The sequence below is a fragment of the Peromyscus eremicus genome, chromosome 20 (genome assembly GCF_949786415.1).
Source record: "Peromyscus eremicus chromosome 20, PerEre_H2_v1, whole genome shotgun sequence".
In the NCBI taxonomy this organism is placed as follows: domain Eukaryota; kingdom Metazoa; phylum Chordata; class Mammalia; order Rodentia; family Cricetidae; genus Peromyscus; species Peromyscus eremicus.
This window is the reverse complement of record NC_081436.1, coordinates 5,065,692-5,091,158: the sequence shown is the minus strand read 5'-3', so window position 1 is coordinate 5,091,158 and position 25,467 is coordinate 5,065,692. Positions and strand designations below refer to the sequence as shown.

Here is a 25,467-nt window from a genome sequence, read left to right as displayed (position 1 = left end):
CACCACACATGGTCTGGTCCCTGACAGACAGGACATGTGAAGCACACCCTTCTTCCCTTCAGAGACCTGAGCTTTCCCAAAGCCCAACCTGAAAAGGCCCGATTCTGTAGGGCAGAAGCCGGCCTTGCTCTCTAAGTTTCTTCCTCAGTCCCACCTCCATCTGCATTGAAAACACAAAAAGGGGTAAAAGGGAAGTTTTCATAATAGTGCTAGAGTCAGGTCACTGGCTACATCTGTCCAAACTACAAACTAGAGGGCCACTACTCCATTACAACATAAAACATGTGTTGCAGTATGGGGATGATTTACAATATCAATACATGCCTCTTCATGTTTTCAAGGCCAACTATGCTCTCTAGTAGAATGTTGGGATGTGAAAATGGTTAAGAATGGGAAGAAAAAGGTAACATGATTTTTAAACACACACACACACACACACACACACACACACACTTTAAAGGTCTCAATACTTCAAGTGGCCTGAGCCTATTTCACGCTTGGCCAAAGCCTACCCTCCCACCCACCCTGCACACACTCCCACCCTCCAACCCCACCCCCAGTCATTGCTATGTACCTCATACACACAGCAAAATCCCTTCCCCTTCCCGATTATATAAAAAAACTAAACAGATAACTTACTTTCTTTAAATTACTTTTTAAAAGTCTCTTAAAGATCTGACGTTTAAATACTTCCTCTCTTCTGATACGTTAAACACAATTGCTTGATTACCCCCCATGTTTCAGTTCCGGCAAGAAGAGGGAAGATAACTACTCCAATCGACCCCATCAGGATGAGGAGAGGCCAAGAACAGAGTGTTCTTAATCCTTCACAGCTTCAACATAATCCTACCTCTCTGATACCAGTACAAACTATAAGAAAATAGATGTATGAGGCAGCAGATATAATAACTGAGGTCCTCCACCACCCTCCCACCTGTCTCAATATCAATTTATTCCTTAGTCCAAGGGTGACATATTTCATAAGGGATGTAATTTTCGTAGTCCAGTATCAGTAGTCAAAACAAAAACAAACAAAACCCCAAAACAAAAGGTGTTTGTTTTTTAAGTTTTCGCCTCATGTTGTTCTCACTTAGGAAGAGGGGGAAGTGGTGGAGGCGGTTCTGATGGTAGGGGTGGTGGTCGAGGTTTGTCTGTATTGCCAGATCTGGAGATCCCACCAGCTCGTGGATTCATATATTCACCGTAAGAATGAACAAACTCAAATGCAGGGGGCTGAGTGGGCTGAACACCTTGGGCACTGAGCAGGGAGTGGAGCATATTCACAGTGTCTTGATAGTCTATTGACTGAGCTGTGTTGTGACCGTTAGCCCCAGGAGGGCCTTTGTCCAGTTTCATATGAGGAACTCGAGTTTTACAGCTAGGCTGTGAGAAGGGCAGGCCACTTGTGTCTGAGCTATGCCCAGGCAACTGGGTCATTGGAGGAAGAGGAGGGAAGGGGAAATTCAAGGAAGAGGATTTAGTACTCTTGGCAATCTTGGCTGGATGATCAAACACTGCTGCCCCCGTCTCTTCCGGGGGACCCCTTTTACGAGCAGAGCTCGAAGACGACAAAGTACTAGACACGCTATAGGTTTTGTGTACTGAGGTGCTGGTCTGGCTGCTGTGTTTTGGATCACCTGGACGTTTGCTCACAGTACCAACAGGCAGCTGTAAGTGAGCGTGCTTGTGTGAATGGTGATTGTGATGGTGGTGGTGATTGGACGGGTGAGCCTTGTGCTTTTCTTTGTGTTCCCGGCTCTTGGTGATACTGTCTTCTGCGGAATTGTGCTTATCAGCTGCCGAGTGGACTTTAATGCGCATCTTTACCTCCTCTGGTTTGGAGGAGGCTGCTTTGTCTCCACTAGCCACCGGGAGTCTCATTTTCAGAGCTGATTTGTCAGCCTTTTCCAGAAAAGATCGTTCAGGGTTTTCCGAGCCCTCAATGGGCATCTTCAGGATGACCGAAGAATGGCTGTCATGGTGTGAGAGGAGATTCTGGGCAGCATATGCATACTGTGACTTCACGTTGGCCTCCATATTCTCCAGCTGCCTCTTCTGAGCAGCCAACTCCTCAGCGTGCTTTGCACGGTATTCTTTAAGTGAAACTTTAGCTGATGGCACGCTCTTACTAGTCTGCTTCTGGGAAACAAATGCATTCGAGCCATCATGCTGCAAGGAATGATCAACTCCAATAAGTGCTAAGTTCTCACTAGTCCGATGACCCTGAGAAGACTCGAGTTTAAAAGGAGGTTGGGCAGACAGCCACCGCTCGCCCGGCAGCATATCCACGTTAGACAGACTGCCTGACGATGACTCTTCAGAGACAGGAAGGGAAGGCACTGCACTTGTAGTAGAAGTAGTCGACATGCTCATTAAGCCCGCGATAGTTGTATCTGAGGAGGTCTGGGAAATCATATTGAGGATTGTCTGTTCCGATGTGTTTTCATCTGCTCCTCGGTCATCTGGTTTAGTTTTCATGGCAGCCTGGTATGCCTAAAATGAAACAAATAAAATCTATTCATTCCAGGCAATCCACTAAGTAGAAGTATACTGAAACATCAACTAAGAACCTTTTTTTTTTTTTTTTTGCTTTATATGTATTGGAGGTGGGGTTTCTTGTTTTTATTTAGAGACAGAATCTCTCTGTGTAGCCCTGGTTGAGCTGGAACTCCTATAATAGATAGGCCAGGCAAGTCTCTAACTCAGAGATCCACCTGTCTGAACCTCCTAAGGACTTAAAGTCATGCACCATCATCACACCCAGAAAAAAGCCATTCTTAAGCATTCAGTGTAACTATGTAGTTAGCCTTTAAATAAACTCTAGAAAATTTGTTGAGGTTTTATATGAAAATTAAAGATGAAGCACATGCTCTTAAGTCTACTTCTAACCCTAAGCTTCTAGAGACAAACATTGATCTCTAATTCCCTAGACTTAGGGAATTTCCACGTATAGTGGCACATGTTTGCAATCCCAGCAGCTAGAAGGTAGAGGCAGGAGGATCAGGAGTTCAAGGCCAGCCTCTACTAACAGCAAGGCTCGGGGACAACTGCAGGGACATAAGACCTTGTCTCCCAAAGGGGTTGGGGGGAGGCGTTATTTTTTCTTTCTTTTTGGGTGCAGGTGATTGAGTGCAGGGCCTTGTGCATGCTAAGTACTTGGATCCTACCACTGAGTTGTACCCCCAGTTCATCTATCTGATGCTATGGGGAAAAGGAATGACTATTATTCATAAGACTAAAAATATCTGCATTTAGAGAACTTTAGACTGCAACCCATATAGAAAGAAAATCCTAGGGCTGAAGAGATGGCTCAGCAGTTCTTCTGCTCTCGCAGAAGATCTAGATTCAGTTCTCAGCAGCTCACAACCACTTGTAACTTCAGTTCCAGGGGATGTGACACCCTCTTCTGGCCTCCAAGGCACTGCATGCACATAAATGCAGGCAAGCACGCATACACAAATACAGTACATCCCCACCACCACCACCACAGTCTTACTATGTAACCCCGGCTGGTTTCAAGCTCACAGAGATCTGTCTCCTAAATGTTGGGATTAAAGGCATACACAACCATGCACAAATGTAATGATAAATCTTTTTAAAAGGAAGGAAGGGAGAGAGAATTAGAAGAAGGAGAATAAAAAAACATTTTCAAAGTGGCTAATTTTAAGATAAAATTACAATCAACCCTTGTAATTACAAGCATACCTTTCTCCTCTCCCAGAAGTCACCACTATACAGAAAATACAACTGGAGCTGGGGAGACGGCTCTGGGGTGAAGTGCTTGCCTTATAAGCCTAAGAGTCTGAGCTTAGAGCCCCGGCATGGAAAAGCCCAGAGCAGTGGCATGTACCTGGGACTCCAGAGTGAGGTGGGTAGAGGGAGACAGGCAGGCAGACACAGGTTGATCCCTGGAGTTCAGGCCAGTCTAGCTCAAACAGTGAGCTCCAGGTTCAGTTAGACAGACCATGTCTCAAAAATAATGGAGAGCAATAGGGGAAAACACAGGAATGAACCTCCAGCTTCCATATGTATGCTCATAGGCATGTGCACCTACATGTGAATACATGTGTGCAAACAAACCAAATAAATAAAACACTCAGCCAATGTCACTGACCAAGCAATTGTACAAAAGGCAATTTGCACAGTTTGTACAGGACCCAAAGCAAAGTCCCCTACAGACTGACATCTTAGCTAGTATCCATGTTACTGAGTCACAATTACTGTTAAGTAAGAAAAAGGAAATTCCAAACCTAGTGCACATATCCAATTATGGTATATTCACTGGCAAAGCTAAAGGAAAGAATGAGTTTGTCAGCAGTAATTCTTACCCTCCAGTTTCTAATGCGTTTCAGCCTGCTTGGAGTTTTCTCCAGAATCTGCAGAAATTCATGTGTCAATTCTACAAATGAAACATTCGAGAAATGTTCAGAGACAAGAAGGTAACGAAACAAGAACCACCTCAGCTAACTCACTGTTTTCATTGGAATCTAGTCACATTTGGCCAGACATGTGACAAGGCAAGCAGAGCGGTTCCAGGTCCCTTACACTAAAACTTACCATCTAAAAGTTCCAAGGTCACAGTGGCGTCAACATACTCCCACCAGTGCTTCCCGTCAGTTGAGACTGGGATCTCCCAGTTGGACCACTTGCAAGCCAGATGGATGCAGACACAGGCCACCACAGGAGGTGTGTACTGCAGGCTAAATGTGGTCAAATGCAGGCTGACATCAAAGGGAAGGAAACAGAGAGTGTCATGAGCCCTCGGTTCTCAACCCTAAACTAAAACTCTCCATTATTAAAAAAACAAAAACAAAAAAACCAAAAAACAAAAACCACAGGAGAGTGAGAAGGACAAGAAACATCCTGTGCTTTGAGAAGGACAAGAAACATCCTGTGCTTTGATTCAGTACTCATCAATTTTCTTCTGTCCTTTCTTTAAAAGATTTCCTTTCAATCATGTGTATGTGTCTGTTGGGGGGACATGCACATGAGTGAAGGTGTCTAGGGAGGCTGGAGGTGTCAAACCTCCTGGAACTAGAATTACGGGTCGTGGTGTACCTCCCCACAATGGATGCTGGGAATGGCACTCAGGTCCTCTGGAAGAGCTGTATGTGCCGCTCTGACCCTCTGACTCATCTCTTCAGCCCCTCAGTGTGATTTTCTATAAAAATACTGCTCAGGTTAACAACATTTCTAAATTTCCTATTACCACACAGTCTATGCACTGATTAGTGAACAGAAAACAAAAACAAAAAAAGAAAAAGAACTAGATAGCCAACTATGGCGGCGCACGCCAGCAATTGGGAGGCAGAGGCTGGCAGATCTCTGTGAATTTGAGGCCAGCCTTCAAGATTACTGTGACCCTGTCACAAAAAAAAAAAAAAAAGCCATACACACACACACACACAAAAAAAAAAAAAAACAAAAACAAAAACAAAAACAAAAACAAAAACAAAGCCAACACAGGAGCAGATGCCTAAAATCCCAACACATGGGAGGTCACAGTTCAAGGCTAGCCTGGGCCATGAGACCCTGTCTCAAAAAATCAAAAGAAAAAATACAATAAAAAACAATTGTTCAAGTATAAATATACCTGATTAATTTTTTCCCCCCAAAAGATGTCATTTGGTTTTTAGACAGGGGTTCATTCTTTGGCTGCCCTCAAACTCACGGCAATCCTATCTCCCAACTGCTGAGAAGTACAGACAGAACCACAATAATCCCTGACTCTTATTTCAGAAATGTTTCTCCTCCCTCTCGTGTGTGTGCCTGTCTGTCTGTGTTTATAAGAAGGGGTCTCACACAGCACAGAATGGCCTTGAACCTGCTATAGTCCAGAGGATGACCATGAACTACTGATTCTCCTGCCTCTGGGCCCTGAGTGCTGGGGCTCACAGACATGGGTCACCATACTCAATGAATGTAGTGCTGGAAATTTAATTCAGGAACTGGTGCACACTAGGCAAGCACTCTAGGAATTGAATTACATCCACAGTGCTCTTTATCCACTTACTAAAACTAAAACTCTTACACTGATGACTGAGGTCATTAGTTTCTCTGGACAAACAATATGGGAAATCAGACATGAGAACAAGCAAGTCACTTAGCAGAACAAGTTATACACTAATAACTTTTTCTAAAAGAAAAACATATTGCAAATCCTTACATACTAAGTGCTCATTGCTTGGGCAGAGAAGAAAATCAACAACCCTTAAATTACATGAATTTTCAGAATTATGCTCTTGAACATTTTATAGCAAAGTTAGTACACAGAATTGGATAGGCTAAATAATTATAAAACCCTAGGAAATTAAAAGGCTTAATGTAAATGCAAGACACAAAGAGTCTGCAGAAAAATCCACATTCTCCAGAGCATTGTCTATAATCATTAGATCAAAGTTTATGTGCATGGTCTTTGGCTCTAGTTTACTAACTGATCCTATATACCCATCAAAAGGTGACACGTCCAGCCCAACCAAATTCCAAACCCAAAAACAGAAGATATAAATAAAAATATAAACCTGTTGGTGGCCATGAAGTAAGATGTCTGTGCTAAGTCCTTGCTTGCTAACAAAAACAAAAGAAAAAGAAGTTATTAGTTCCATTCTTCTTGAAAGACACTTAGTAAAAAAACACATATTATCTGTAAGGTACTACAAACAGTGATAAACTAGGCAGAGATAATGCCTGAGTACGTGGTGTGTAAATTCTACCCAAGGAAGCAGATCAAGGATTTTGAGAAGAGTGAAATGGAATGCTGCAATTGAACCTAGGGCCTTTTGCAGGCTGAGCACACGCTCTACTACTGATTTCCAATCCTTTTGGTTTTTTCAAGACAAGGTTTCTCTGTGCGCACCAGGCTGTCCTCTAAAGGTGTGGGCCATCACTCGCCAGCTACTTCAATGCTTTTCAAATGTACAAAACGTACAAACTTGGGCAGGTGAAATGAGGTAAGGCACTTGCCACCAGCCTGGACAACCTGAGTTCAACCCCCTAGAGCCACATGGTAGAAGAGAACCGACTCCCAAAAGGTCCCTTCTGGCCTCCTCCACACATGCCAAATGGCACATAACCATCCTCACCTCCCACCCCAAAACATAAAAACAAACTTAACTTTCAATGTACAGAACTTGGGGAAACTGGAAATTTTCTGGAAATTCAATTTTCATATTACTAATACGAAAACAACGCTAATTATCAGCTCGACATATAAAACTCTACAAAACATCTATATGCATGATGATATCCAGACCTTTGTGTCTCAGAATAAAACCCAGGGCTCCATGTATATCAGCAAATGCTCTACCACTGAGCTCTATGCCCAGCCCAACATGTTCCTTTTTGTTTGCTGTTTGTGTTGTTGAGGAGGTCTCACTATGCAGCCCAGGAGAGCTTAGAACTTGGAATAGCCTTCCTACCTCAGCCTCCCAAGTACTAGGAATGTGGGTGTGTGTCACCACAACTAGCACCCTAGATATATTGATACTACTTAAGTAAAAGGAATCTTTAAGGATCAGGGATGTAACTGGATGGCAGAACACTTGCCTAACATACACAAGGCCCTAGATTCAAATTCTATAGCAAAAACAAACAAACAAAAACCATAAACAGGGCTGGGTATGGTGGTGCACACCTTTAATTCTAGCACTTATGAGGCAGAACTCTTGAGTTCCAGGCAAGCCTGGTCTACTTAATAAGTTCTAGTCCAGCCAGGGCTACAAAGTGAGACTGTGTCTCAAAAATGAAAAAAAATTAAAAATTAATTAATCATTTAAGAACTAGTTTTTCGGGGGCTGGAGAGATGGCTCAGAGGTTAAGAGCGCTGCTTGCTCTTCCAAAGGTCATGAGTTCAATTCCCAGCAACCACATGGTGGCTCACAACCATCTGTCATGAGATCTGGTGCCCTCTTCTGGCCTGCAGGGATATGTGCACTGTATACATAATAAATAAATTAAAAAAAAAAAAAGAACTAGTTTTTCAATCAGTTATTAAGAGCACTGGCCTTTCTTCCAGAGAACCAGGCCCTGATTCTCAGCACCTTCATGATGGCTCACAACCATCTACAAATCCAGTCAAAGGAGATCTGATGCCCCCTTCTGGCCTCCAAGGGTACTAGTCACACATGTCCTGCACAGACACACTCAAGCAAAACACTTACACACATAAAAATAAGTTCAAATAAATTCTATATCATTGGGGTTTCCTTTAAGTAGACATGAACTAATGAGATCATCCATTCTAAAAAATAAACTATACTTGGGTATGTGTGTCAGGGGATGGGTGTAAGTCAGAGGACAACTTCTTTTGGAAGTCAGCTCTTACTGTGGGACCCAGGGTTCAAACTCAGGCTGGTGAGGCAAGTGATTTTACCTACTGAGTGAGCCATCTTGCTGGTCCAAGACCACCAACTTCTAAGAATTTCTGAAAAATGTTTTAGATACATGTGACTTGGTGACTTTTCCAAATCTGCCCCTACACTGGCAAATACCCTCAACCAAACAGAAGTTAACTTTGTTTCTTTTCCTGTTGCTCTGATACATTGTGTGGATTGCACTGTGTGGTTTCTTCGGCTCACAGTACAATGCATCACAGTGGAGAAGTCAGGTTACAGAGCCCAAGCAGCTGCTCACAGGCCTCCAGTCCGAAACAAGCCATGACTGCAGCTGCTGCTTACCCTCTTCTCCACTAGACAGGGAATGGGTCTGTCCACTATGGGTGGGCCTCCCATCTCAATTAACAAAAGAATACCCAGAGGCTTGTCTCCCAGGTGATCCCTGTCAAAATGCCAAGTAATGCTAACCTCACATTCTCATTAAATTAAGAGCTTCTAAGGCGGGCGGTGGGGGCACACGTCTTTGATCCCAGCACCTGGGAGGCAGGGGGCAGGTGAATCTGTGAGTTCGAGGGTTGCCTGGTCTACAGACTGAGTTTGAGGACAGCTAGGACTGTTATATAGAGAAACCTTGTGGGGGAGAGAGCATCTAAAAACACTTTTTTCCAATAGGTCATAACCAAGTGCCTGATTCTAGCCAAGCAGGCCTCTGTAGTATGGACAAAGCAGCTGTGCCATGCCTTAGCCCAAAGCCAAGCACAGCCCCAAGTAACTCAACAATTCAAGACAGTTAGGGTTACTTACCCCGAACAAGCTGGGTGCACTTTACCACATGTGTATGTGGGTGATCAATTGTTAATTCAAACCCTTCAAAAAAAAAACACAACACATTTTACACTTCTTTTGTCTGAATCATTAATTGCCTGTTCATTTTTCTCTCCCAAAAGTACTGTGCAAGAACTAAAAATCACACACAGTATTCATTACATTTTTCTCTAAAATTAAGACCACTGAAGAAACAAAACCTCTAAACACAACACAACCATCTTTTTTCAAGTGGTTGGAGAGACGCCTCAGTGGTTTAGAGTGGTTTCACTGCAACTCCAGTTCCAGAAGATCTGACTCTTTCTTCTAACCTCTGTGGGCACCAAGCACACGTGTGTGGCACAGACATATGTGCAGGCAAAAGACGCATACATATAAAATAAATCTAAAAACAGTTCTAATCCTTTTTAGGAAGTACAAGGTTAAAGGAAGCAGTCATACAAATAAAGGTGCCTTCCAAAGCGTCCTCTCTTTCATTTGGGGAAGTGCAGAGTGTGAAGAGACAGCACCATGTACCCAGGCTGGTCTCAGAGTCACCATGATGCTGAGAATTACTCTGAATTTCTGATCCTCCTGCCTCCAGCTCTCAAATGCTGGAAATACAAGCATGTGCTTCCACACTCAGTTTGTGAGGTTCTGTGGACCTAGCTATCAAGCCCAGGGTTCATGAATGCTAAGCATTCTACCGACTGAGCTATACCCTCAGCCCCTTAAAGCTCAACAGTGAAAAGAAAACCAAAGTGTGACAGAACCCCATTCTGTGGCTGAGGCTAGCTGCAACTCTCTTGGCAATCCTGCCTCGGCCTCTGCCACCTGAGAGCTGGGTTAGAAAACCTTCAAACTCTTTCCTCTCACCTCACTTTGTTCCTTTTCATCAGCTCCATTTTAATGTATACTGTTTGTATTATCCCATCTCAAAAGTTCATTACCAAAATTACAAAACAAGCTCAGTGCATTGAAAATAAAAATAACGTAAGTATATTTCTTTGAGCGCATAAATAAAAATTTCAGCCATGCATAGTGGCACACTCAAGAGGCTGAGGGTATCCGCAAGTTTGAGGCCAATCTAATCTACATACATAGTGAGTTCAAGTGCCAGCCTGGTCTACACAGTAAGACATTGTCTCACAATAAATAAAGTTAAAATGAAAACATAATGTAGATATAATGAACAAGTCACATGATGAAATTATTATAACAGGATAACTGGTAACTATGAATTAAGACTGGACTTGTTCCTATCTAATAAAGGTATTACTTCACTAGCCAGTTGTGCTTGCACACACTCTTAATCCCAGCACTCAGGAGGCAGAGGCAGGCAAAGTTCAAAGCCAGCCTGGTCTACAGAGGAACTGATGGCACACGCCTTTAATCCCAGCATGCTCAGGAGTCAGAGGCAGGTGGATCTCTTGAGTCTTTATTTTCTGTCATTATTTATCAGGTTAAAAACTGCCAAAAAGATAAATCTTACAATGAGAAAAATTAAAACAAAATCCTAGCTAATGGCTGTCTCAAGGGTCACCATACACCTACACTGTGGAAATAGACCAGGGCTAAACTATAAGCTGAACAGCCACTATTACCCAGTAAGACACTTCCTAAAACCTTCAAAAGATTTCCTCCCAGGTTTACAAATTTTACATAAAATCATTATTCCACACCTAAGTTTTTGGGGCTGGAGAGATGGCTCAGAGGTTAAGAGCACTGGCTGCTCTTCCAGAGGTCCTGAGTTCAATTCCCAGCAACCACATGGTGGCTCACAACCATCTGTAATTAGATCTGGTGCCCTCTTCTGGCCTGCAGGCGTACATGCAGACAGAACACTATATACATAATAAATAATTAAAAAAAAAAAACCAAAACACACCTAAGTTTTCATGCTTTTAAGGAAAATAAACTTACCTAGGGTTTGCAAAATGATGCTCTCTAAAATCACCAGGTCTTGAACTTGTTGTAGGTAGGCCTAGGGGAGAGAAAACAGAAATTACATTCCACAAAAGGGGAAACAATTTAGAAAACAAAATAAAAGGTATGGATGGAGGAGGCCACTCAAAGATGGCTGAAAAGTTAAGAAGACCTAGGTTGGGAGTCCCACCACCCACACGGCAGCTCACAACCATCTATAACTCTAGTTCTAGGGAATCCAATGCCCTCTTCTGGCCTTCACAGGCACTACATACATGTGATGCACTTAATATACATGTAGGCAACACACCACTTCCTGTTCCCTGTAAGTCAAGATGTAAGACACTCAGTTTTTTCTCCAGCACCATGTCTGCCTACATGCCACCATGTTGCACCATGATGTTAATGACTGAACCTCTGAAAATGTAAGCTACCCCAATTAAATGTTTTTCTTTTATAAGAGTTGCTGTGGTCATGGTGTCTCTTCACAGCAATAGAAATCCTAACTAAGATAGAAGTTGGTACCAAGGACTGGGGTATTGCTGTGATAGGCCTGACCATGTTTTTCTTTGGAGCTATTTAGACTTTGTTACTTTGGGTTAGGAAAGCAGTGAAATACTTCAAGCATACTTAATGAGCCATACTAGTAGGAGCATGGAAGACAATGATGCTGATAATGATTTGAACTGTTGGCTCAAGAGGTTTCAGAGGAGAAGAATTTTAGTATGTGGCCTAGAGACCGGTCTTGTGATATTTTGGTGAAGAATGTGGGTCCTTTTTGCCCTTGTCTGAAAAGTTTGCCTGAGGCTAAAGTGAAGAGTTTTGGATTAATTTCATTAGCAGGGGAAATCTTAAAACAGCCTAGTATAGACTTTGTTGTGTGGTTACTAGCATTAACTCTAATGAAGATTTATGATGAAAAGGAGCAAGGTGAGCAAGGAAAAATATTTGATGAGAAAAGAAGCACCAGGAAGTGGAATGGAGGAGGTAAGTCCTGTTGTTCAAGGAGATAAACAGGTTAAGAAATGGAATAAAGGGAGTGGTGACCTCAGGACAAGATCTCACCCAGCTATGTTTCCAACTTGTGAAAAGGAATTAAAGAAAAGCTTAGAGCTGGGTGTGGTGACACACGCCTTTAACCACAGCACTCCAGAGGCAGAGGCTGGCAGATCTCTGAGTTTGAGGCCAGCCTGGCCTACAGATCCAGTTTCAGGAGAGCCAAGATTAGACAGTGAAAAACAGAAAGCTGGTGAAGATGTAATTAAACAGGGGTCCATGTTCCAGCACGAGTAAGCAGAAGAACTTGGCAGCTTTGGCCATGTGGTTCTGGCTTTAGAGTCAAGGATAGAAGAAAGGGGTTATGGAACCTTCTTCTGTGATTAAGGGCAGCCGCTGAGGCCAAGATTGTGTCAGGGGTGCTCCTGAATGGAGACCCCAAGAGGCCACTGTTGTGAAGCTATGAAGTTGAACCCAGAATTGCCTTGGAGAACCCAAGATGTTAGAGATGTCATGGGTACCTGCTGAGGAAAGCTACTAACAGGGAGTGGAACCAGCCCAAGAAAGAGAAGTGTGTTGCAGTCAACAAAGCTGAAAGGAGTTGGAGATCTGAAGAGTGTGTTAACATCAGACATGGAGATGCAGAGTTTGGAGTTTGCCCAGCTGGTTTTCAGTCTTGCTTTGATCAAGTATTTCCTCACTATGCTCCCTTCCCTTTGTTTTGGAATGGTAATGTATATCCTGTGCCATTATTTGTTGGAAGTATGTGATGTACTTTTTAATTTTAATTTTACAGGGGATTACAGTTAAAAGATTCCATATGAATCTCAAAGGGGACTTTGAACTTTAGACTTAATTAAGATTGAGACCATTACAGACTATGGGGACTTTTGAAGTTGGACTGAATGCATTTTTGCATTATGATATGGCTACAAGCCTTTGGGGGCCAGGGAGTGGAATATGGTGGTTTGAAAAAATGGCCTCCAAAGGGAGTGGAGATATAGTCTTGTTGGAGCAGGTGTGGTCTTGTTAGAGGAAGTGTGTCACTGTGGAGGCAGGCTTTGAGGTCTCATATACTACTCTCAAGCCACGCCCAGTAGGACAGACCACTTCCTGTTGCCTGCTAGGGTCAAGATGTAGGACTCTCAGCTCCATCTACAATGCCATGTCTGCCTGCATGCTACCTTGCTTCCCACAATGATGATAATGAACTAAGCCTCTGAAACTGTAAGCCAGCCCAATTAAATGTTTTTCCTTTAAAAAAAAAAAGTATCTAACTGATTCTGGCCTCGAACTCACAGAGATCCGACTGGCTCTGCCTCCCCAGTGCTAGAATTAAAGGCATATGCCACCACGGCCCGGCCAACTTCACCCTAAACTTTGTATTAGCAAAGCAAGTAAGGATATAAACTATGCTAGCTAGCCGTCTTTTCCGTATGCTGGAAAAAAACATCTTCCTATTACCACCTCAGATGGGTTGAATACTCAGGCAAGGAATTATGTGAATATGCTTTGGAGAGGGAAAAAAAGTGTTACGATGTGCATATGAAATGCCTCCCATAGTCTGATGTGTTAAAGGGTCTAGGTGCTAGGCTGGAGAAATGGTTCAGCAAAAGATGTCGTCAAGCAAGGCTGGCAACCCAAGTCCACTCTCAGGAATCCAAGTAAAGGTGGAAAGAAGAAACCTAGGCCACAGAGTTGTATTCTGGCCTCCAGTCTGTGGCTGGCTGGCACACATGCATACAGGCATATAGGCACACCACACACTAATATAAATGAATTGTAAGGTCTGTCAGCTCTTAGGAAGTAATTGGATCCTGAGGGCTCTGACCTCAACACTGGACTAATCTGGTGATACAGTCCTAATCTGATGGCATTACAGGAGCTGGGAGACACAAGGAGGTGGGTGCAGAAGCACAGCCCTGAAAGACAGCATCGTGTCTGCCTCTACTGTTGCTCTGGCACTACCTGCCAGATGAGCTCTGTGCTCTGCCACGTGCTTCTTCCTGGCCAGGATGCTCTGCCTCACAACCTGAGCCCAAAGTAATACAGCTAAGTAACCACAGGCTGAAACTTTTGAAAGGTGAACCAAAAGGAACCCCTCCTTCCCTTAGGTTGCTTTCTCAGAGGTTGCATCATAGTGGAAAAAAGTGGCTACCAAAGCTCACTTCAATATAACACTATATTAAAATTGGAATGATACAGAAAATTTCAAAAACAGGAAAAATATATATACAATTCCATAGATCTTTTTCATAAAGCATAATTAATAAACCCGTAAAAGACTTAAATAACCTAGTAACAGAAATCCCTAATTGTATCTCAATTATAAATGTTAGAATTCTGAACATCTCCAATCATTGACTTCTGAAAGCAGAAGAGCTGGAGAGATGGCTCAGTAGTTTAGAGCATATAGTGCTCTTGCAGAGGTCAGGATTCAATTCCCAGAGCTCACATTGGTCAGCTTACTACCACCTATATATACCTCCAGCTTCAGGACGATCCAATACCTCTGACCTCTATGGATACCCACACATGCACAGACACACACAGATGTATTTAATTAAATACAATAAATGGATAAAACCAGGAGAGTCACCCTTCTTTAAGAAAGCCAAGGACATCAGACAGTGGTAGTGCACACCTTATTCCCAGCACTCAGAACAGAGTGTGAAGCCAGCCTGGTCTACATAGTGAGTTCTAGGATAACCAGAGCTATGGAGAAACCATCTTGGGGGGGGGGGGGGGGGTTGGGAGGAACCTAGGAATAGGGAGTGTGGCTTTTTCTTTCTTTTTTAAGAGACAGGTTCTCACTATGTAGACCTCACAGATCTACCTGCCTCTGCCTTGCAAGTGATAGACTGAAGGCGCGTACAAGCACATCCAGGTTCGGGGTGTGGCTTTAAAATAGAATGTTTGTGCTGGGTGGTGGTGGCCTTTAATCCCAGCACTTGGGAGGCAGAGGCAGGCGGATCTTTGTGATTTCCAGGCCAGCCTGGTCTATAGAGCGAGATCCAGGAAAGGCGCAAAGCTACATAGAAAAACCTTGTCTCAAAAAACCAAAAAGAAATAGAATGTTTGCCTAGCATTTTCTGAGGTCCAGATTCAATGCCTAACATCACTAACATAAGCACACACATGAAAGTCAAGGAAAAACAAAAGAAATGCGTGCGCGCACATACACACACACATATATGCATATGATAAAGATCCAACAGTGCATCTATGAAACATCTATGGCCTCAGAGTTGGAGGCCAGCCTAGGGTACAGAGTAAGTTCCAGTATAGCCAAGGCTACTCAGAGAAACCCTATCTTGAAAAACAAAAGCTGAAATTGTGTCATGATTCTTGACAGAATAATTACATATATATATATATTTTATATATATTTATAAGTATATGATGACCTACCACATAGACATTTTTTTTTGTTTTTTTTTTGTTTTTTTATTTGTTTGTTTGTTTTTCAAGACAGGGTTTCTCTGTGTAGTCCTGACTGTCCTGGAACTAGCTTTGTAGACCAAGCTGGCCTTGAACTCAGATCCAGCCACCTCTGTTTTAGGAGTGCTGGCATTAAAGGCGTGTGCCACCACACCAAGTACTGAACATTCTTAAACAGAAAATAAGAAAAATATTTCAATCTGGAGGGTGGGATGAAAAGAAACCTATACAGATGACATGATTCTTCTTTTCTGTTACAAAGCTTTCAATTTTATGACAAACTTTATTTTAGAGATTAAACACTGAAAAGTTCCAGATTCAAAGCTACAAAATGAAGTTATAACTTTTTACAAGTGTAATTAAGGACCTACCTCACTCCTTGTGTCAGGAAGTGACTCCTGGGGATGGAGGCAAGTATGCGCTACCTTGATGACATGTTCCAGTTTTTTTGGCTGTTCTTCCACCTTCGCTGCTAGAAACAAGGCTGCTGGAGCCATGGACTTCATTCATAGAAGAAAAAAAAAAGTCACACATGTTATTGATTTCTAAGTGATAATCCGAGAAGAGCTAAATCATAAACAATCAAGTCTCTTATCTACACTTGCCCTGGACTTTCAAATCACAGACAGCAGTCCCTCATCAAATACTAAGGATCTGTGAGGAGACTGTAGACATAAGCTGTTTTCCACTAAAAAAAATCACATCATTTTAAGTTTGCTGTTTGCTTGCCTTAATTTTTTGAGGTTTTTTTTTTTGGGGGGGGGTTGTTTTTTCTGAGACAGGGTTTCTGTGTAGTTTTGGTGCCTGTCCTGGATCTCACTCTATAGACCAGGCTGACCTCAAACTCACAGAGATCCACCTGGCTCTGCCTCCTGAGTGCTGGGATTAAAGGTGTGCGCCACCACCGCCCGGCTTTGCCTTAGTTTTTTTGGTAGGAATCTCATTATGTAGTCCAGGATGGTTTAGAACTATTTATATAGCCCAAGATAGCCTCTAACTGGTGAACCTTTTGCCTCATTCAGCCTCTTGGATGTTGGGATTATAGGTCTGAGCCACTATGCCAAGGTTCTTCTTCTTCTTTTTTTTTTTTTAATGGTAAATTAAAATCCTTAGAATAAGGAAATCCAGATAAAGTAAGTTAGTGCCAGAGGCTGAGGGGTAGATTGGGAGTGACTGCAGTGACAAAGCATTGATACAAGTGTTCTGAAACCAAACACTGGTAATGGTTGCCTCAGTTTGTGAGCACTGGAAGGGAACATACAGCATACCTACAATACCAGGGCTGAGGGGTACAGCTAGGTGGATCCTAGGGGCTCAGGATTAGCAGAAATGACATGCTCCAGGTTCAGTAAGAGACCTTATTTCAAAAAATAGAGAGTGATCGAAGACTTGATGTCAACTTCTAGTCTCTGCCCCCTACACACAGGCAACACACACTAAATAAAAATGTTTTTGTTGAGTGTGGTAGCCCACTCCTGCGATCCCAGCACTCAGGAGGCAGAAGCAGGTATATCTGAGTTCAAAGCCAGCCTGGGCTACACAAGACTGTCTAAAAACAAACAAACAAACAAACATACAAAAAAACCCCAGGTGGTTGTGGCCCATGCCTTTAATCCCAGCACTTGGGAGGCAGAGGCAGGCACATCTCTTAAGTTCAAGGCCAGTCTGGTCTGAGCAAATTCCAGAACAGCCAAGGTTATACAGAAAAAACGCTGTCTTGAAAAGCCAAAAAAAAAAAAAAAAAACACTACAAAGTATTAAACTCACAAGATAGAAAATATGTAGGGGAGGAAAAATTATGCAAGCCAATACACAAGTAGCTAAAGATCTCAAGAGACTAACCATACAAGATCACACAGCAACTGAAACATTGTAATACTTACTTGGAACCCTACTGCCTCCTAAGTTACAATTTTCTACACTAAAGTCCGGCATGCCACAGATACTTGCACAACCTTCCTTATCCTTCCACACTTCTTAAAAAGCTAAAATGGAACTAGTCTAGATGTTCATCAATAGATAAACGGATTAAAAAAAATAAGGGCACTAGGAGTATAGCCCAACTATCGGAGTGACATCTGGTTTGTGTAAAGCCCTAGGTTTGATCCCAACAGACACTCTCCTCCCTTGTAAATTCCAGGGATTGAACTCGGGTTGTCAGGCTTGACAGCAAGCACCTTTCCCTTATAAGCCACCTTATTAGGCCAGAATCTTTTTTTTTTTTAATTAAAGACAAGATCTAACTACATTGTCCAGTGTTAACCTCAAATTGAGAACCCTGAGCCTCATACCTAGGCTTGCAGGCACATGTACCCAACTCTTAAGAGGCATTTTTATACTAGTTTAGAATATAAATTGCACAAAGCCATACGCAGATCATCAGGACTCCAAATCTAGACACCTCTGACCCCAGCATACATACTTTTAATCACTAAACTTCATTTCTTACAAGTCAACAAATAAGGGTAACTAACATATATCCAAATATGCTGCTATTAAAATATGGGCCTTTTTTTCCTTTTGGTGCTATGGACCCAACTCAAAACCTAACATGCTAAATACACACTGAACTGGGTCATATGCATAGCCCCAAGGATTTTTTGTTGCTGTTTTTTTTTTTGGGGGGGGGGGTTGAGACAAGGTTTCTCTGTGTAGTTTTGGTGCCTGTCCCGGATCTCGCTCTGTAGACCAGGCTGGCCTCGAACTCAGAGGTCCACCTGGCTCTGCCTCCCGAGTGCTAGGATTAAAGGCGTGCGCCACCACCGCCCAGCTGAGGCATGATCTTTTAACAGAAATCATAAATACTAGTTTAAATCCCGAAGAGGCATAGGATACAGTATATCAAATATTGATCAATGATTAACTCTACAGGGCACAGAGTTTTCACTTTATATGTTTCGGTATTGTTAGAATTTTTACCATGTGAATTTATTATATTTGTAATAAATAAATGGAAATTCACAAAGCAGCTAGCAAGATGGCTCAGCAGCCTAATGTGCAACTGTCCACACTTGACAACCTTAATTTGATTCCCCAAACCCATGATGGAAAAAGAGAACCAAAACTTGTCTTCTGACCTCATATGTGCACCACAGCCAATGTGAGCTACACTCATACACAATCACATCATGCACACACAATAAAATTGAAAAAAAAATCCACAAGGGCTGGCTTGACAGGCTTAACATCAATGCCATAATGTTTTAAGCCCTCTCAAATCTAATTTTAATTGATCATAGTTAAATCCAACTTATAAAATTAATGTATTAAGAGGGTAATATTTGGGATATGCTAATTACAAAATATAACTAAAATCAATACTCTAAAGAAGATCAACTACTTTAAAAGTTAGAACACCAGCTGTGGTCGTATTTGCCTTTAATCCCAGCACTCGGGAGACAAAGGCAGGTGAATCTCTGTTGAGTTCCAGGCCAGCCAGGGCTACATAGTGAAGCCCTGTCTCAAAACAAGAGACAAATAAAAACAAAGGATATGATATCCAAAAGAATGTCTCTGTAATTAAATAATTATCAGATAATCCGTTAATTCTACCAGCTTACTTTGGGTACGTTGGAAATAAACAGATAAATGTCTGTCTTAACCAAGGTTAACACACAGGCAATAAGAAAGCGTTGTCATTTAGCCGGGCAGTGGTGGCGCACGCCTTTAATCCCAGCACTCAGGAGGCAGAGCCAGGCGGATCTCTGTGAGTTCGAGGCCAGCCTGGACTACCAAGTGAGTTCCAGGAAAGGCGCAAAGCTACACAGAGAAACCCTGTCTCGAAAAACCAAAAAAAAAAAAAAAAAAGAAGAAAGCGTTGTCATTTAAATAAAAAGGACATACATGCTAACCCATAAACGCAGAATGAACAACCTGATTTAAGATTCCACCCTAAATTTTTTTTTTTTTTTTTTTTTTTTGGTTTTTCGAGGCAGGGTTTCTCTGTGTAGCTTTGCGCCTTTCCTGGAACTCACTTGGTAGCCCAGGCTGGCCTCGAACTCACAGAGATCCGCCTGCCTCTGCCTCCCAGTGCTGGGATTAAAGGCGTGCGCCACCACCGCCCAGCCTTCCACCCTAAATTTCAAATTTTTATTGCAATAAATGAGAAGACTTGGCACCTGCTGCCCATAATGCCAGTGCTTGGAAATTCAAGGCGCCATGACTACACAGTTAGTTACACCCTAATCTCAAAAAAAAAAAGGGGGGGGGGGGAGGGAAAGCTGAAGGTAGGAAATCTTCAAAATAACCAAGACAGCTTTGCAATTTAAATTTCACTGATCCACTACTTCTGTTTCAGTGCTATCAAACAGCTTTATAAAGGCTGATTAGAAGTATGGGCACAGCGGGGTGGTGGTGGGGCACCCCTTTAATCCAGCACTCGGGAGGCAGAGGCAGGCAGATCTCTGTGAGTTTGAGGCCAGCCTGGTCTATAGAGCGAGTTCCAGGATAGGCTCCAAAACTACAGAAAGAAACCCTGTCTCGAAAACCAACAACAAAAAAGGTATGGGCACTAAGGGCAGGAGACTGACTAATCACCCAAAATTATCAATCCTTAACTAAAGATCCTAAGTCTGATTTTGCCAATTTCTTACATTACAGGAATTACATTTAGCTTCACAAAGTTTCTTCTTACAGCATCAAAACAAAACAACTCAAAATGTCTTATCTGGGCTGGAGACAGCTCAGTAAGTATTTTGACTCCCAGCACCCACCTAGGGTTGCTCAGAGCAGCCTGGAACTCCAGCTCCAGGGAATTCAATGCCTTCATCTAGCCTCTGTGGGTACTCACACAAACTCAGAAATAAAACTATGTTTTTGGATTTTTTTTTTTTTTTTTTTTTTTTTTGGTTTTTTGTTTGTTTTTGTTTTTTGAGACAGGGTTTCTTTGCAGCTTTGCGCCTTTCCTGGAACTCACTCTGTAGACCAGGCTGGCCTCAAACTCACAGAGATCTGTCTGCCTCTGCCTCCCAAGTGCTGGGATTAAAGGTGTGTGCCACCACCGCCCCCCCTTTTTTTTAAATATTTATTTATTTATTTATTATGTATACAGTATTCTGTCTACATGAATGCTTACAGGCCAGAAGAGGGCACTGGATTGAATTATGGATGGTTATGAGCCACCATGTGGATGCTGGGAACTGAACTCAGGACCTCTGGAGGAGCAGACAGTGCTCTTAACCACTGAGCCATCTCTCCAGCCCTAAAACTATGTTTTTAGATGCACTATCCTAAAATAAATCCTAAAACACGTTTCCTCAAAGACTTTAAAAAAATAATGGAATATTTGACCCACTAATCCACACGATCTGTTCGTTAACCTTTATTACCTTGGGTTCTTTGTTTGTTTGCTTGTTTGTTTTAGAAAGGGTTTCTCTGTGTAGCCCTGGCTGTCCTAGAACTCAACTCTATAGACCAGGCTGGCCTTGGACTCAGAGATCCACCTGCCTCTGCCTTCTGAGTGTTGGGATTAAAGGCATGCGCCACCACCGCCCCAGCTTTAACTTGGGATTTTAATTAAACAAAGTGTTAAATAGACCATTTCAGTTAACAAAACTGAAAATAGCACTATATTTATAACTTTGTCCAAGAAAAAAATATCCTTTTATTCCTATTCTTCCCCATTCCTAAAAGTCATCACCCCAGGCATTAACATCTTTCCCTCCAGCTAACCACTGAATTTTATCAAAGATTTTGCAAAATCTAACTTACATTTGTCTTCTTATGGCCATAAATTTACCACTTGGAAAATTATACTTAAATCATTTTTTTTTTGTTTTTGTTTTTTTTTGTTTGTTTGTTTTTCAAGACAGGGTTTCTCTGTGTAGTTTTGCGCCTTTCCTGGAACTCGCTTTGTAGACCAGGCTGTCCTTGAACTCACAGAGATCCACCTGCCTCTGCTTCCCAGTGCTGGGATTAAAGGCGTGTGCCACCATCACCCGGCTTAAATCATGATTTTTTTAATCTTAAAATGACCAGCCCTAAATTCTAAAATAAAACCCTAGTTCAATAACAACAACCAATCATAAAATAGGCAGCTAGAATCAAACCCCAAAGGATTACATCACACAAAATTCTACTTACATATCGATGGAACTGTGTAAAAGACTGAATCATGTAGAAGCGGTGCATGTACACTATAGCAGTGTTGATCGTCAGTTGTGAGCTGAGGTTCTCAAGTTAAGGTTCAATCATCCTTCCCAAGGGAACAAAGCACAGCGGATAATCCTACACAAGCTACCTCTTCAAACCAAAGAGCAGACGTGTTTTCCTTCACTAACTAAATTATTAACTGCCAATTGACAGTATGTCTTCTACCTAGCAAGTTCTTATATGAACTTAATGACTGAATAAACAAAACGAGCAACAAGGTATAAATCAATAGGCAACATAAACAAAACCACACAGGGTCTTAAACTTTCCTGTCATGTCACTTGCCTTCTGCAAAGATGACTCATTAGCTAAAGATAACTCTTTTTTAATTACATTTCCTTTTGAAGGGGTGATGCAGCATGCCATAGCATGATCTGGGGGTCAGAGTGCAACTTGCAGGAGTCAGTTATCTGTCCACCCTATGGGTCATAGAGAGAGAACTCAGGGCATCGGGTTTGGCAGCAAGTGCCTTGACCTGCTGGGCCATCTTGCTTGCCCAAGGATAACTTAAACTCCAGAGATCAGTTTTTCAGTTCTACTTTTTTTTCTTTCTTCCTTTTCTTTGGGGGGTGGGTGGATGGGTGGGTATGGGGGTGTTCTGAGACAGGGTTTCTCTGTGTAGCCTGTCTGTCCTAAAACTCACTCTGTAGACCAGGCTGGCATCAAACTCAGAAATCAGCCTGCCTCCACCTCCTGAGCTCTGGGATTAAAGGCGTGTGCCACCATGCCCGGTTTAGTTCTACTTCTTTCTGGAAATATCACATGACTCCTGAACTACAAAACATTTGAAATGATTTGATGGTAATCCACTGAAAATAAACTCCTTCCTCCCTCCCTCTAATCCAGAGTCTTTCATTCGTATGGTTATACCTCCAGCCAGAAAAAAAGAATACCTCATTCCTACAGACCTCAGCAACAGCCTATATAGAGATGACAATATGCTGGCAATAAGCTTAAGCACACTTTAAAAAGGTGCCTTAAACATATACAGGAACATTTAATTGTGCACTGCCTGAATGCTTGGGAAACAAACTGGATTTCAATAGCGAACAACTGGCCAATAAAGGGAACACCTATTTGGAAGGCCTTACATTATAGTCAGAACTTTTTTTTTTTTTTTGAGACAGGATCTCACTTTGTAGCTTTGTCCTGCCTCTACCTCCCCAATGCTGGGATCAAAGGCATAAAACACCACACCCAGCTCTCAGCATCACTAAGTAAATGCTACATAAGCTGAAGCTGCACCTAAAACAAAGTTATATGGAAAATGGAGTTTTAAAACTATTAGTTTTGCCACAAATAACTACATTTTCTGAAGGAAAAAAAAAAGTGGGGGGGAGAATCACTAAATTATCTTACCTCTGTAATTTGAAAAGGAATAAATAACCTCTAGTGCCCTGAGAAACAAGGACTTAAAGCTCTGCAAACTACTTAAAACATTATATCCATACTTACATCTCCCTACACACCTAAGGTGACATCTTCCCTTCCTCTTAAATTCTATGAAACAGCTACTAGAACACATCTGAATCTCAAGCGTTGAGATGGACAACAGAAAAAAAAAAAGAATTTGATAGGTTGTAAACAGCTAATAAGTGGGAGAAACGGGTTTGGAAGCAAAGCTGGGGCGCCAATTCTAGCCCACCTCCCTAAGCCCGTCGGGGACAGAATTTCCCGAAACCCTTTTCACACACTGGCAGCGTCCTCAGCGAACCCTCTTTAAACCGAGCCTCTCCAAAAAAAAAAAAACCACTAGCAAGCAGGTCAGAACGCAGAGAAGAGGGGCCGGGAGAGGAGCGGCGACCACACAAAGACGGGAGAGGTCCGGATCCCCAGCCGGGCTGGTGGCACCGGTGAGCGAGCGGGAAATTGACTCCGCCTCACTTCCCTCGCGCGAACAGTGGCTCGGCCAGCGCCATTGTGGGCTCTCCCCACCAGGCGTCCAGCTCCCGCCACCACCTTACCCACTCGTGTCCCCGCCGGCGTGCCCGGCCCGACGCCGAAGCGTGGCCGGTCGGGCTCCGAGGCCGAAAGGCCTAGGCCGCAAGGATACACGTTAAGACGTTGTCCCATGTCCTGGAGTAGGTTGGCCGCCTGCTGGCGGTAAGAGAGTTCTTTATCGGAGTCCACGCCGAAACGGCGCGAGGGGCTGTTTTCCAGCTGCTCCCGAGTGAAATACCACCGTTTGTTGTTGTTCTTCCTCTCTCCCTCCATAGTGCTCCAACCAAGAGGCAGCGGCGGGGGCTGCAAGCACTTCCCAGCGTCACCTAAGCGGCGACACACATCCGCTGTGCCGAGACAACTGCGACGTGACGAACTTCCTCCCGGAGCCGCGGACCACCAGCTTGTGACACACTTCCGCCCCAGGAAGCAGGAGCGTCCAGCGACTACTTCCGGAATGGACCCTGCGACGCCCCGTAGGCGGAATCAACAGCCAGTCCGCCGACGAGGAGCGCAGTCAGGGCCCAGGGCGCAGGCGCGAGTCGTGTGACCCGGGGAGCGCTCGTAGAAGTGGTTCTTAAAGAGAAATGAAGTCTCGCCTTTCCCCGCGATAACTGGGCTGAGGTCGCCTTGCGGGCGGCCCGGCTTCGCTGTCTGAGTCTTTTCCGAGAACGTTGTAGAACCGGGCGTGGTGGCGCACGCCTTTAATCCCAGCACTGGGGAGGCGGAGGCAGGTGGATCTCTGTGAGTTCGAGGCCAGCCTGGGCTACAGAGCGAGATCCAGGACAGCCAGGGCTGCACAGAGAAACCCGCCCAGACTGGGCTTTATGGCCCCATGGCCGGGAAAACGTGAGCCGCTCAGGAAACCCAGAAAAGACAGGACAGCGAATGGCCCCGACGTATGCCGAGACGTTCAAGCCGCTAAAAGGCTCCCGAAGTGCCTGGCCGCAGTGCCAAGAACCGCAGCCCGCTGGAAAAGCAGCTCCGTGTGTAGCCGCCCTTCCTCGGTTTCCGAAGGAATAGAATTCATGTTGCTAATTTCATGCTTCCGTTGTCCCAGGAGCACGATGTGTTTGGGGTCTTATACTTGGGGATGGGGCGCTCTCTCTTTCTCTTCTCTCTCTTTTTCCCCCCTATTTTTTCTTTTTTTCTTTTTTTTTTTTTTAAGCCGAGCCTACTGTGTAGCCTTGGCAGGCCTGGAACTCACAAACCCAGCGGTGTTCGCCCGAGTGCCGGGATTAACGGTGTGCGACACCGCGTCAGGCTCTAGAACGCTGACTTTATTAAATGGAGTTTCACTCAGGTGGGGAGGCCTTTTCTCTGGCTTTCCTTTGGTCACGGAAAGCGATATGCTTGCCAGTGCAGATTCCAAACGTTCAGTTAGGTCCCAAGGGTGGGCCAGGCGCCAGTGCGGGCCAGATCAATAGTTCTAGGAAACCCAAACCTCAGGGAAAGATTATCAAGCAAAGGAGAACAAGAGATCATTTGTGCGCTGGACTCACTCCTAGGTCCGCCGTGTGGGGCTGCTGTCTGCCTCACCCTCCTGTCCACTACTGGGTGTCCCTGTTCCCAGGCTTCTGCCGCTGTGTTCAACTCAGTTCTGATGTTCACAGTATCTCAAATCACAGATCTATGACTGGCCAAACTCTTTGTTTACCAGAGTCCACCGTACCCACCACTGGCGCGGGCATTGGCAGCCTATCTCCAAGATTTGGGGCTCTGCTATTTGCCCGAGAAGTCCTCTGGGACTTGTGTGTATGTATGTATTTATGTGTATGTATGTGAATGAGCGGCCCCTCCAGATTGCTCAGCAGGTAGAAGAGGCTGCTGACAACCTGAATTCCATCCCTGGCACCCCCATGGTAGATGAAAGGAG

General features: G+C 43.6%; 1 protein-coding gene across 1 annotated transcript; it reads right to left on the bottom strand.

Annotated features, from left to right (window-relative positions):
• Window positions 1–562: 562 nt before the first annotated feature.
• Window positions 563–24,030, bottom strand: Ccnt1 (cyclin T1). The gene is made up of 9 exons (XM_059247621.1): window positions 23,704–24,030; window positions 21,582–21,663; window positions 15,872–16,000; window positions 11,061–11,121; window positions 9,138–9,200; window positions 6,522–6,567; window positions 4,558–4,721; window positions 4,329–4,399; window positions 563–2,493 (listed from the first exon to the last, which is right to left on the bottom strand). The coding sequence occupies exons 1-9, from the start codon at window positions 23,862–23,864 to the stop codon at window positions 1,087–1,089; spliced, it is 2,184 nt and encodes a 727-aa protein (XP_059103604.1). The 5' UTR covers window positions 23,865–24,030; the 3' UTR covers window positions 563–1,086.
• Between the last annotated feature and the right edge of the window lie 1,437 nt (window positions 24,031–25,467).